The 13,458-nt window shown below is 41.2% G+C and overlaps 2 protein-coding genes across 4 annotated transcripts; one reads left to right on the top strand and one right to left on the bottom strand.

Annotated features, from left to right (window-relative positions):
- Positions 1-1,498: 1,498 nt before the first annotated feature.
- Positions 1,499-7,051, top strand: pter (phosphotriesterase related). Of its 3 annotated transcripts, none has more exons than XM_010729233.3 (5): positions 1,499-1,597; positions 2,088-2,546; positions 3,199-3,464; positions 4,552-4,692; positions 6,394-7,051. In XM_010729233.3, exons 2-5 carry the CDS (start codon positions 2,115-2,117, stop codon positions 6,602-6,604), a joined length of 1,050 nt encoding a protein of 349 aa, XP_010727535.2. In that variant the 5' UTR covers positions 1,499-1,597; positions 2,088-2,114; the 3' UTR covers positions 6,605-7,051. The 3 variants fall into 3 exon arrangements, with proteins under 3 accessions (XP_010727535.2, XP_019122649.1, XP_010727534.2); XM_019267104.2 differs by having other exon boundaries at positions 1,542-1,657; XM_010729232.3 differs by having other exon boundaries at positions 1,562-1,711.
- A 636-nt stretch (positions 7,052-7,687) lies between these two features.
- On the bottom strand, positions 7,688-9,892 carry c1ql3b (complement component 1, q subcomponent-like 3b). Its single transcript, XM_010729278.3, has 2 exons — positions 8,640-9,892; positions 7,688-8,393 (listed from the first exon to the last, which is right to left on the bottom strand). The coding sequence occupies exons 1-2, from the start codon at positions 9,258-9,260 to the stop codon at positions 8,214-8,216; spliced, it is 801 nt and encodes a 266-aa protein (XP_010727580.2). The 5' UTR covers positions 9,261-9,892; the 3' UTR covers positions 7,688-8,213.
- Between the last annotated feature and the right edge of the window lie 3,566 nt (positions 9,893-13,458).

Below are 13,458 nucleotides of genomic sequence, written 5' to 3'. Positions count from 1 at the left end.
CACTCTCAAAGTTCATCAGAAGTGCCTGAGTCGGTCTCACATTCTGCCAAACTCATCCTGGTGGATCAACTTTAAACCCCAAGATAGCACCACAAATATACGCCCAGAATTAGTCAAAGAGAATGTTTTTACTCATGGAGGTGTTATTGTCAGTATATTCTAGTCTGGAGTCACAGATGTCTGTTTACACAGATTGGAACGTCAACGGCAAGCTATCTATTATGACTAGGAAGGCAGCAACAGGTCTCTTCGACCCTGGCCACCACAGTGTTGAGATAGACTGGCACCTACTGTTCTCAACCAAAGCCAAACAACTAATACTGCAGAGGAACTCAAGGCCCACACGTGACCTTGTGTAATCTAAGGATAGAAAATTCCATAACAATCACGGTTTCATTGTTTTCATAATTAATTATCACACTGTTACTTCTTGAAACAAACCTATTGATTGCCTATTGATTCACAATTGCTGGAGCCTCTGGACATCATAACCAGCATAACAATTAGATCACATTACATTTAGTCAGCTGACGCTTTTATCTAAAGCAATTTACAAAAAAAGACAGAGAAACAATCAAGGTGAGAGAAGCTCACCTGGGTCTTTCTTTCTGCAGTGAGACAGAGCTCGGAGTGATTGTTTAAACACATCATCCAAGAAACAGAAGGGATCGTGTTCCAGTTTAAGATACTTTAAGAGAAGCCAACCACTGTTTTCCCCTGATTCATTTGATTTTAGTTTAACTTTAACAGGACATTTTATATTATTTTGTGGGTGGTAATGCAGCCACTTTGCATGTGTGCTTTATTGTGTGGTTTGAGTCATCTTAGCTTACAATGAATACATAAATTAAGTGTTGTAGAACAGTTTAGTGTGACCATATTCTCTTTAGATGCATAACCCCACTACTAACCCCATATTGTTTATTCTCTCGATTAACGTATTAACTATATCATTTACTGCCCCTAGTGGAATGTGAACTGGTTTACTTTTATGGTTCTTTTTGTTTGTTTTTGCTATTTGCTGTCTACTTTTATTTATTGTAAGGTGTCCTTGGTGCCGAAGGCGCCTATGAAAATAAAATGTATTATATTTTATCATTATATTATTATATTGTGTTATTTTATTTTCTTATATTTATTATTATTATTATTCAATCTATTGAAGGCATTGTAAAAATAAAATCTAGATTTCTTTCTCTGCTTTATTCTGGGTATTATGCATCAGGTACCACCTGGTCACATTTATTTATTAATCCATCACACTGAATGACTTTTTAGAAAATGGTACCTGTTTTTTTTTTGTCAGTACGTTTTTTTCTTCCATTTTCATAAAATTAAACTTGATCTTCAAATCACAATAAAAGCTAAAGATGCTCTTCGGATATTGAATTAGTTAATTTTAAGAAGAGAAGAGAGACTAAAATGATTCACACTGATTTGTGGTCAGAGCTCTTATTATTGTATTCCTGTCAGCAGAGCTGTAGTCTCGTGAAATCCCGCGATGTTTCCCGGCAACTTTATTGCTGAGCTCAGCTGCAGGAGGCGGAGCAGCAGCTTCCTGTGTGGAGGAAGAAGGAGCAAAGGGAGCAGGAGCAAGGTCAGCAAACTGAGTTTGAGCAGTTCAGAGACCCTTCAGGGAGTTCCCGTTACCTCGTGGGTCCGTGCATGTTTTGGTTCATTGGATTTTCCGTCCAGAAAAGGATTTTTCAAAGTAAGAGCGCATATGAGGACGGTGCTGTGTATGAGAGAAATAATTTTCGGTGCTGCTGTGAAAGTTGATGGACATGGATCAGTATATTGTTTTTCGAAACAATAAAAAAAATGTGTCTCAGGGAAGAGAACATGACTGCAGAAAAACTAAGCCGCATATTTCAGGTATTTCATATGCGCTCTTATTTTGAAAACGGCGACTTATTAAGGATCAGGTCTTGCAGTGCAAAGGTCCTCCCCTCCTGCATGCACTGTGAAGTCAACCTGGTCAATGAGTTGTCAGATCCTCCCCTCTGATCTGTAACATCTGTTGCACTGACCTGCCAAAGCCTAACCACATCTGATACTCCTGTATAAATTAATATGTGTCCTTCCAGGTTTGTTGGAAACCCTGAACATCAATCATGTCAGAGTTGAGTGGCAAGGTCCAGACCGTCCTGGGTCTGCTGGATCCAGACCAGCTGGGCCGCACTATGACCCACGAGCACCTGACCATGAGCTTCGAGTGCTGCTACTTCCCTCCTCCTCCGGGCGACGAGGCCGTGGCCGAGAACCCGTTCCAGATGCAGCACATGCACTGGCTGAGACAGAACCCCTACAGCTGCCACGAGAACCTGCTGCTGCTGCAGGAGACCGCCGCCGTGCGGGACGAGCTGCTGGCCTACAGGAAGGCCGGCGGGGGAACCATAGTGGAGAACACCACCATGGGCATTGACCGGGACCTGCCCACCCTCAAGCAGCTGGCCAAGGACACTGGGGTCCACGTTGTGGCAGGAGCAGGGTACTATGTGGACTGCACCCACACCGAGGCCACCAAGAAAATGAGTGTGGAGAAGGTGTGAGCCATTTTAAATCATTCAAACCTAACAGATGCTTTGTGTAGCAATAGAGTGCCCATCCGGTTTCAGAGTGCAAGACCACTGTGGTAAACATGGACAGCTGTCTTTCAGCCTTTTAGTTCACCAACGGCTAAAAGTCAGTCCCAGATTTCCTCTCGTCTGATGGCTTCTTGCTCCGTCAGTCTTTCATTTTCTTTCTTTTTTTGCTTCTTCCAGCAACATCCTCGTCTGTCTTTTTGCCTCTATCAATGTGTGCCTAGAGGCTGCTGAGCCCAGTTACATTTCACACTTGCCCAGCTCTGATTCTAGCACACCAATCCAGTCAGCATATGCCCGCCCTGGCGCTGAAAACCTGTGGTACAAACACTAACACTTCCCTGGTGCTCTGAGCTCACAGTCTGTACAGCCCGGCTAACAGACTGACCTAACATTAGCTAACAGCAGCTACAGTTTGCAGAAGTTTACTTTACTGTCCATCAGGAAACTCTGTAAATCACAGAGAGTTGATGCACAGAACAGAAAACATTTTCTCTTTTTTCAAAATCAGTGAAATAATTAGTGGTATGTGAAGTGTTATGTAATAATTGTGGATGATTGTACCAGAGGCACAAAGTTACATATTGCTTTAACTCATTTCATCTCTCTTCAGCTCACGGACATCATCGTCAGCGAGGTGCTTCACGGCGCAGACGGCACAGACATCCGCTGTGGTGTGATCGGAGAGATCGGCACCGGCTGGCCAATCACAGAGAGCGAGACGAAGGTGCTGAGGGCCACAGCTCACGCTCAGGCGCAGCTCGGCTGCCCCGTCATCATCCATCCCGGGAGGAATCCTGCCGCCCCGGCTGAAGTCGTCCGGATTCTTCAGGAGGCCGGCGGTGACATCAGCAAAACTGTCATGTCACACCTGGACAGGTGAGAAGTCACTGGAGATTCAACCTTTTAGATATCAACTTAGTTATAATCTCTCCTATATGCCTCATTACATCCTGTCCCACATCCCCTCTCTGTTATTTATTTTTCCTGTTGCTAAAAATAAAGGGATGCAGAATGATCATTTCACCATCACCCACACTGCACGAATAACACTCCTCTTCCTTTCTGGTGTCATAAGACGATCCAGCAGATTTCCTTTGATGGTACAAAGTGTGAAAGGCAGCGTAGAGGCCGTCACAGGCAGTGCATTTTCCTCAGAGATCTTTATATTGTCGTATTAGTGTAGTAATGTTTCACAGTTATTGTGTTTATAATGAATGATGATGAAGTATTCCTCTAAAGTTTGCAAAATCATAATAAGAGATACCATTCAGTCAAATGTATTACATCATGGATGTAATAATGAATGAATGATTAAACTTCAGAGACATGTAGTAACATATAGAAGAATGCATTTGGGTGTTCATATTCTCAATAAATCAGAAAATTAGGGGTAAGAAATCTTAATTTTGCGAACACGAAACAGTCTTAGACTTAGTGTTTACTTTTCAAAGAAGAACCCGAGCGCATAATCAGCTCATTTGCAATTTCTCCTCGTTTGTTTTTTTCACTTTTCCACACCGGAAAAACATTTTCTGAGCCTCGCTTGTCGTGAGGAAATCGTGTTTACAGTAAACAGCAGTGATCAGTGTCCTCTTGCAGCAGGAAATATGAATGCACATAAAATCTGTGTGGAAATCAGTTTAAACTGCTTTCTGAAAAGAAATTTGCACAGATTTTCTGACATACGCATGAAAAACTGTTTTTTGATTTATGTCAGCTTGCATGCTGTTTTTTAATTTCATTCAAAACCAAAACTCAGAAGGACGAAAGAAATCTGCCGTTAAATAAGATAACTTCATCGTTTCACAGTTAAACCTAATATTTCTACTTCTTCAAGACAAATGAGTTGAGTCGCTGCTATTTGGCATTCTCAGTAGAAAGTTAAGAAACAAGCTGGTCATTGTAACACACTTTGTGATTCAAAAGACTGATCACCTCTCTGCTGTCTGCTCTCCTCCTGCAGGACTATATTTGACGATGGTGAACTGCTTGAGTTTGCGAAGCTGGGCAGTTATCTGGAGTATGATCTGTTTGGGACGGAGATGCTGAACTACCCATATAACCTGGAGGTGGACATGCCAAGTGACAGTCAGAGAGTGAAGACGTAAGTAACACTGGTCAAGGTTAAACTATTTTTATTATTTATTATTTTGGTCAATATTGAAATCACAATTATTCAAACGATTAATTTTGAGTTTCACAATGCATCTATTCAGCATTTCTCTCTCTCAAAAAACACTTTGTTATTGATGTTATTGATTATGCAAAATATTAAAATTAAAAAATAAATTTTGGCTACAAATATGTACTCTACAGCTGTTTTGCAATGTATAAAGCATTAAGTCAATAAAAATAAATATACTTTATGGAACATTAAATAAGACATAGAAAAACATAAATGTATCCAAAATAAACTATGGATCCAGCTGCTCTGCAAATAATCTATATTTCTAGAACAAAATAAATATAATAATAAGCATCAATAAGCAATAAGCATCTTCTTGAAACCCTCACCCTCGACTGTATTAATGGGTTGCATATCTTTAGCTAAGAAATATCCAATGGCAGCTGTTCGGCCCCGTATTTTAAAAGACGGAAACATTTCCCTTCGTTTGTACTGATCTTTTACACGCAAACGGTGAATTCGCTTCTGAAAACAAATCGAGTTTTAGGCAGCTGATGTGCCAAAAGTGCAACCAATGTTTACTTTTGCTATGACGATGATCATGGAAGCAGCCGCCTATAGGCTTGGCGTAGTTATGATGGCGCTTGATGGCGTATTTATGTGGGTTGATGTAAACGAAAACTTTTTTGAAAACGATGCTATGTGCACGATGTTATTTTGGAAAACGGAGGGAGGGAAATATTCAACATACCCGGCTATGTGTAAACGTAGCCTAATGTCTTGTGCCTCTCCGAACTTGTCGGATAAGGAGTCGCATTAAACAATGTGTCTGTGATCGATGACTGAGTTTGCGTTGACGTCTTGCTGGTTGTGGCACAGGCTTTGTCTTTTTGTTTCTTTATTAATTCGTCGTGAGTGACTTTGTGCTTTTGTCCGAGATGGTTGAATAAACTTGTAGTGTTACCAAGAGGAGCAGCTGTTACCTTGTAGCAAATCTTGCACATTATGGGCTGCTGCTTCTCGTCGGATTCTTCTCATTCGCTTTCAATCTCACTCACTGTTTTTGAACACCAAACGACACACCTCCTCACTCTTCATCTGCGTGAAGGAGTATGGGCTATCCTGTTGTGTGAAATGGAATGTATTGCGCATGCGCGTCTCTCAGAAATTGTGTAATGAAAAGTGGAAAATAAATCGTTTAAACTCGATTATTTGATTTTTGAGATCGTTTGACAACAAAATCGAAATCTTGATCAAAATTCGATTCATTGCACAGCCCTAACTGTGACTCCATTGTCCACATTTGACATTTTAATATGACCTCGGATGTTCAGACTTCCTTAATATATTCATTCATATTTACGTATGTGGAGCAAGAGTCCACATCAGGCGTTTATTATTGAGTTTTTTACTCCCCGCGGAGTGAAGAGTGTGTCCTCCAGTTTTTTCACAGAAACTGAGAGACACTAATCTCCCATCACAGCGGAGGGAGGACTGTGCGTCAACAGGAGGAGTGATGAATGAGTGATGCCCCTCGCATTATTCACACAAATAAAAAGACAGCTTTTAACTACACACGAAAGCGATCACAATATGTTCTTCTTACTAAAATGCAGTCACTCTGTTTTGTTATGTTTAAGGCCACTTAATTTTTTTAAACGTTTCTTTGTTTACGCTCAGCTTGGCCTTCCTGGTGAAGGAGGGCTACGAGGACATGATAGTGGTCGCACACGATATTCACACCAAGAACCGTCTCACCAAGTACGGCGGCCACGGCTACTCTCACATCCTGAAGAACATCGTGCCGAAGATGCTGATGAGGGGCATCTCGCAGCACCAGGTGGATAAGATCCTCATCGACAACCCGAAACGCTGGCTGACCTTCAAATAAAGCAAGAAAAGAGACCCAAGGAAGGCATTTTGATGTACCCATTATTTTATCTTCAGATGATGACTCAAATACCCCACAATGAATACTTTGATATATTTGCAATAGTCACAGTCCAGACTCATTTATAAATGTGCTTTTGGATCCTCAAACCAAAGAGCTTTTTTCTTTTTTTGTCTTTAACATCAATGTTCTTATATTTGTCAGCATAGCAAAATGTTTTGTAGCTTCGTCTTTCCAATGGAAAAAAATTACAATAGTGGTTCTTATAGACGCCCCATATTAATTAAATTTCACTTTTTAAGCTGATTACATAATGGAAAATGTAAGATCACAGTGTCTGTAATATGCAGTCATGTTTTGGTCCCATTTAAGTCACAAAAATAGCTGAATGTCAGAGAAATATTGTCCACAGCGGTGCTCAATAAAGTGGTGCTAATTGATTTTTCAGTGCCAATGTCACTGTTGCTTTCTTTTGTATTGGTAAACGACATTCCTGCAAACACGTTTTCATGAGATGAATATAACAAGCGTGTTAGTAATCAGTATGCTGCTCTGCTCTCGTCACAATGCGGCTGTGTTAGATGAGTTGTCCTGTTGCCCCTCAGTGGGTGTCTGGGTGTCTATGGGAGGCTGACTGGCTGGCAGGCCCCGATGAAGGACATGCTCTCCTCTCATCTGGGAACAGGTGGTCTCACAGGGTGACTTCACCACATGATCAATGGCATGATCGCCACAGCTGACTGCGCGCCGTGAAACAAACTATGTAACTTTGATTCATCTTCTGAGAGGATTACAAAGTGAGCTGAAGGATTTAATCATACTTAATATTTTAAACATTCACTGACAGTCTTGTCTGGAGGAGCAATCAGCAGGCAGGTCAATGTTCATCGTCGAGCTTGAGGAAACATTCCTTGTCAGTGCGACTGTCCAGTTTTCTGATGGTGACTAACCAACAGGCCACCCTGTTGCCCCAACCAGCTGTCATAGAGAGACAAGCTAAAATGATCATTTGGTGACAGTGCTTCACTATGAACATCAGAACGGCCTAGCTTCAGTTTTAAGTGCTGTCACTTTTTTTTTAAATATATAATCATGCATCACTACTTTTACATTTTTACCCCATAAATTCAACAACTGTCTAATATTTGTGAAAAAATAAAGCGCACACATGGATGAAGAACACCGTGAACAGAGTTGTGATTATGTCAGTATAATTTTAACATCTATACTCAAGTGCTAAAAGTCAGTACATTCAGTGTCACTCAGTGTGTGGTAACCACAGCAGCTACAGTATGTTTGACATATCAGCAAACTTAATTTGTAAAGCTAAACAGTTCATTCAGGGTGCAATAGCGACACTAATCAATCTGACATGGGAACATTTGAATGCTGTACACTTTAAAATTCATTATTATTGTGTAATTATACTGTAAGCTCTTACATCCCAAAGTTCAGTTAGTTCTTTTTTTTCTCTCTCTCTTACGCATGACCTCCTCCACATCTCTCTGTGACTCTTGCAATATGGAAAATGTTGAGCTCTGTCTCTAATAATCCAACTGACATTGAATTGAGCATGAGCAGTGAAGCAAGCGATGTTCAGAGCAGATCTTCAATCAGCGTACAACATGAAGCCGGAGAAGGTGCTGTACTTGTTGTTGTTACCCCCGTGAGCCTTTCCGCCGTCCAGTTTGATGTAAATCTCGTCCCCGGGCTCGAGATGAAGGACAACACTGTTGCTGGCGTAGTCGTAGTTCTGGTCGGCGTCCTGTGCGATGGCACTGGCTCTCACCTGGAAGGCAAAATGAGACATTTCTGCTGATGAAACGTGGCTTTGTTTTGAAATCAGAACCGCGGACAGCTCCATCAGTGACTTCACTGTGAGCCGTTTTGTTTTTTTGTTTGCGTAAAACTTGTGCGTAAAAATGCAAAAAGAGAAATCGGTCGTTCATCAAATGATGTCTTTGCAAACAAAGACTAAAGATCTAAAACAAAGATTTAAATGATTGTTACATAATTATGTAATGAAGCGTCCTACCTGCTTGTTTTTACAGAGATCAGCCCACATGCTGGTCCCATCTCCGCCTCGCATCAGCACATGGTAAACAAAGAAGTAAATCCCCGGTATTGAGCAGGTGAATTTCCCTGTAGAGGGGTCGTAGTGGTTGCCAATATTGGTGACTACGTCGTCGAATTTCAGCACTTCATATCCTTCATGCTGCTTCTTCAGTCCTGCATAAAACGCAATCTTTGGGACTGTGTTGTAAGTAGCAGCGCTGATTGCACCGTTGGGCCCGTTTGCTCCGGGTGCTCCCGGTGGACCCGGGGGGCCCGGTGCCCCTCTCTCTCCGGGTGGACCAGCAGGTCCAGGTGGCCCCGGTTCGCCACCAGGACCCCTCGGACCCATCCTCCCGACGCGTCCCGGCTCTCCTTGAGGACCTTGGATGAACGTCGGAAGCGACTGGACTAGGCGGTTGTCTTTGTTCGGGTTGGTCGCCTTGGCCGTAGCAGTGGCGGCGGTCCCGTGAGAGTCACAGACCATTTGACAGGATCCCAGCATCTCATAGCGGGCAGGAGTCCCGGCGGTATTCACCATTACCGGGATCAGAACCACCAACACCAGCACCAGCGCGACGCCACAAACACCAGTTGCGATCATCTGCACTCTGCGGATTCGCTGTGTTCTCCGAGGTGGATGGTCGTCCAGCCTGCTTGTGGGCGCAATTTTTGCAGAGGGAAGAATTTCACCTGCTCTTGTATTACACTACAACTTTCGGAGATACAATAGTCCTTTAAATGTTGATGCGCAAAGGTAACCATCCACAACTTTTACGCGCTGCAGTATGCGTTCTGCTGAAGCTGAATCATCTCCACTTTCTCACTGCAAGAAAGAAAAACAACAACAGAAGACTTTCTCAGACACAAGATATCTGGCGATGCAAAGTCAGCAGCACACGTTTCTGCCCACCACGGTGCCACGAGAGAGAATGGGCTAGAAATGAACCGTAACCCGCTTATGTGTTTGGAGAGTGAGGGGAGGGGTGGAGGTGATGGATGGGATAGAATACATGCATTGCTTCAATCAGAAGAAAGTGAAAAACATACAAACACTGATGCATCTTTAAAGCTCTGAAACGTGTCTACTCTATTTTACGCGTTTGTTTGCGTCATTCCAGCAGTGTTTTAACACAGTGTGTGCACTTTTGGTATTGATGGCTGTAACGTTACATCCCAACAACACGTTACCAGAACTTATCCAAACAGCTCTAAAGGTCTTAAGCATAATTAGGCCCATTAAAAACAAAAGGCTATACTTCTTCGACACCTGGTTACACCTCAGTGGCTCCTCGTGTCCAATTTATCATTAGGAGAAAATCTATAGAGCCGCTGAAGGGAAGGAGGGAGTCACTAGGAGCTGGCAGTGAAGGATGACTTCACACAAATATACTGACGAAATGACTGAATGCTTAAGCAAAATAGGGTGAGACCACTTAATTAATTACTAATGGGAATTCACCATCAACAGCCACCTAAACAAATTAGTTTAACATTTACTGCTGAATTTCCAATAATCTATAAAATGATTGCAACAGTCCATGTTGATTTCCAAGATTGAAAACCAATGAAAAATGTCCATATAAAACTTTTGTAAGGTTTGAGTGATGAAGGGCTAATTCTTAGTGAAGAGGGCAGATGATGATGTGCTCATGAATGCATAGGCTGTCACTCTGTGTCGATTGCACCTCACTGCCAGGTGGAGAGATAGATGAACGGGAGAGAAAACACAGATAGCCTTATTTGTTTGTTTGTTTGGGAGGTGAGAGGCTTTAAATTGGAGCCTGAATGAGATTCTTCTTCTAAGTCACAAGTCACACAGTGTGTTTGTGGAATCATAATCCCAACAAGTGCCACAGAGAACCAATGAAACTCTTTAAAAATATCTGAACATATGAGCTCTATTACTTATATACCATATAACAGCGAGACAAAGATACGCAGATGTAGGAGCATAGTGCATGGAATGAAAGTTTTTTCTAAAAGTTGGAAAAAAAACATGTTGTTGGCACACAAGACAGAAAAAGATAATAAAACAGTACATGACCTTCACATAATCAATGAATATAATTAATTTCATATTATATTTTCAAATGATAACATTTAGAGTAAATTATAATTCCTCAATTTGAGGACACATCATGCCCACTTTGATTCATTCTATAAAAGAATGAAACCTTTCAAGCAAACAATTATACAAATGCAAGTGAAGTATGTTTTGTGTGTAATTATGTGTAATGTAGGCTCCAGCCCCCACCTGACCCTGATGAGGATAAGCAGTTACAGGTAATGGATGGATCTGATGTGTAATGGGAAAGTTGTTTGATGAACTTCATGAGAATGAACAAACTGCAGTTTCCTCAGCTCTATAATCTTTCTATCAAGTGTCTTTCAGCTCATTGTTTTGGTTTTTTACGAACCGTTTTGGTTGAACCTCACCGCTCTTATTTCTCAGAGTGGCGGCTGTTCTCGTCATTTCCCACTGAAGTTGGTGGAAACCAAAAAGCAGAGCTAAAATAAGACTTAACACTTTGCAAGTGGACAGAGAAACATACATATAAACAAAAGCAGTTTGCTAACACGAGTCATATCCACCTAATAAGTTGCTAATATGTCATCTTGTGTCTAGTGTATCCAAGTAAAGCTCCAGAAATAATAAACATAAACAAACAAACAAACAAAAAGTTAATGGATCAACAAAGCCATTGACTTTTTATGCTGTACTTTGTGTTTAGTTCTAAATTATAACATGATAATCTAAGATGATGCTAAACATGCTCTGAGCATTTCACTCTTATATGAGGTCGTTGCAGAGAACAGATTTAAAGAGCATCAAATACGCAAGAATAAGGATCTTAATGGATACTTTGGATGCCAGTAACTAAGTGAGGAAATGTCTGAATACAGTTACAGTTGAATGAGATGTTTTGTTTACTGTAATATTTTCCTTTTATTTAAGTTTATTCGTGCATTGTTGCTGTTTGGGAGGGTACCGAATGTTATCAGTTCAAAAAGACCACACGTGTTTTGTGGGAAGGGTGCAAAGTGAGAAATAGAATAGTATATAATAGAGTAATATATAAAGACACACATGCACACTCACACATGTACACAAACACAGTGGGACATACTGTGGCGGCTATGAGTCAGTGAGCACTTGTTAGTGGTCAGGCTCTTTCCCTCCAGTTGGCACGAGCCATCAGTGACTCAGGGAGACTTGTCGACCAGGAGCCAGAGTGAACAGCAGTGTCAAAATCCACCAAAAGCTGTGGGAAGAAGACGCAACTTGTATTGGAAAGATTTTCACAGTATCACACCGACTGAATCAGAGTTTCTTTATTTATTTTTTTCTTTAAAAAAAAAAACAAGCTCACGTGTGTCCAAAGTTGACTTTTTCATCACTCTTTTTTGCTTAATTGCTCATCTCACCTCCGCTGATGTATTGAAAGATTTCTCTGGTGGTAAAGGGCCTGACAGGTTGTTTTGAGTCTCGACTTTTGGAGTTCATTTACAGCCAGTCGGGCAGGAGTCCTCTGGGAGCCTGATGATTTTTGACATCCGGACAAGCAGATGTTCAGAGGACATGAATAAAACATACAGCCCATCTGACCACAGACCAGAGGCTTTTTGAGTGTTTAATGAAATATGAGGCGTGATTTCAATTCACACATACACACACACATACACACACACACACAAAAAAATCCCTTTGTCAGATAGCTGTTGATGCTGCATGAAATATGTATGACATTTATGTAGCCTGATCTGGGTGGCTAAACAGGGTTCAATTGCGGTTATGACAATCAAAGCTGAGACAGGTTTGTCAAAGAATGTACGTGTTGAATGGGAAGGAAACTGAATGAACCTCTCATTACCAGCCAGGAATATAAACAGAAATATTATGTGACCACTGACACACAAGTGTTTATCAACTGATAAAACACCATGTGTGCCAGGCAGTGATAAGATGCATGTCCCTCAGTACTTTTCACACCTTCTGCTCTTTCAGAATTTGAGTGTTTACTTTTCTTTTGCACAGAAAAGGCTGGGCTCAACAGTTCAGCTCAGCGGGGGGGAGAGAGGGGATAACAGAATGCATTACCACACCACCCACTCAAAGCTGGTCCTGTACTGTATTTAAGATGGAAAAGCAATCACAATCATCCAGGGTGGGACTTTAGGTTTAGACTGGAGAACAGGGCATTTCATTCAAGTGAAAATCAACGTATGATTGGAGATTGTTTTGTTTGATTTTATTATTTGCTTTCATGTAACAAGTGAACAATTAGGCTACCTTACAACCTTTATTTCGATGTCCTCGTGTCAGCGTGCTGCTGTTCTTTTCATTATTCATTAACAGTGTGAGAGGAGTGTTTTACTCTGTTCTTGTGCGGACTGAAACTTCTGATATAGGACTAAAGGTAATGAGCGTGCTGGCAAAACACATTTATAGTTAATGTTTGCCACATGACGGAAAGATAAGATTTGTAGAGATTCAAATGAAATGTAGAGATTATTCAAATACACTTCAGGTCATTTGTAAAGAAAAAGAAAACAAAGAGCTCCTGGATGAACATTTCTAACAGTAATAAGCATACAGCATGGAAATGCTGTCATGGCTGTGGATATTTTAGCCTGTCCTAAAGGGAAGTTTATGAATTTTATGAAAACAGGCTAAACAATTGAAATATTTCCCCCTTTTTCATTTGTCCTTCATTTACCCAGGTCTTGTTTTCTTTCCGTATAGCAAACTGTCTCAGATTACAAAATAATAACAATATAAGACCAAGTGGCTGTTAAAT

The sequence above is a fragment of the Larimichthys crocea genome, chromosome II (genome assembly GCF_000972845.2).
Source record: "Larimichthys crocea isolate SSNF chromosome II, L_crocea_2.0, whole genome shotgun sequence".
Lineage (NCBI taxonomy): Eukaryota > Metazoa > Chordata > Actinopteri > Sciaenidae > Larimichthys > Larimichthys crocea.
The sequence above is the reverse complement of the archived record's forward strand: the minus strand, read 5'-3'. Positions and strand labels throughout refer to the sequence as shown.

Bases quoted from the DNA above. Each gene is read 5' to 3' on its own strand.
- pter (XM_010729233.3), top strand. From the start codon at position 2,115: ATGTCAGAGTTGAGTGGCAAGGTCCAGACCGTCCTGGGTCTGCTGGAT. The intron at 3,465-4,551 runs GTGAGAAGTCAC...CTCCTCCTGCAG, and splicing joins GTCATGTCACACCTGGACAG to GACTATATTTGACGATGGTG. The intron at 4,693-6,393 runs GTAAGTAACACT...GTTTACGCTCAG, and splicing joins GACAGTCAGAGAGTGAAGAC to CTTGGCCTTCCTGGTGAAGG.
- c1ql3b (XM_010729278.3), bottom strand. From the start codon at position 9,260: ATGATCGCAACTGGTGTTTGTGGCGTCGCGCTGGTGCTGGTGTTGGTG. The intron at 8,394-8,639 runs GTAGGACGCTTC...TTTGCCTTCCAG, and splicing joins ATCTCTGTAAAAACAAGCAG to GTGAGAGCCAGTGCCATCGC.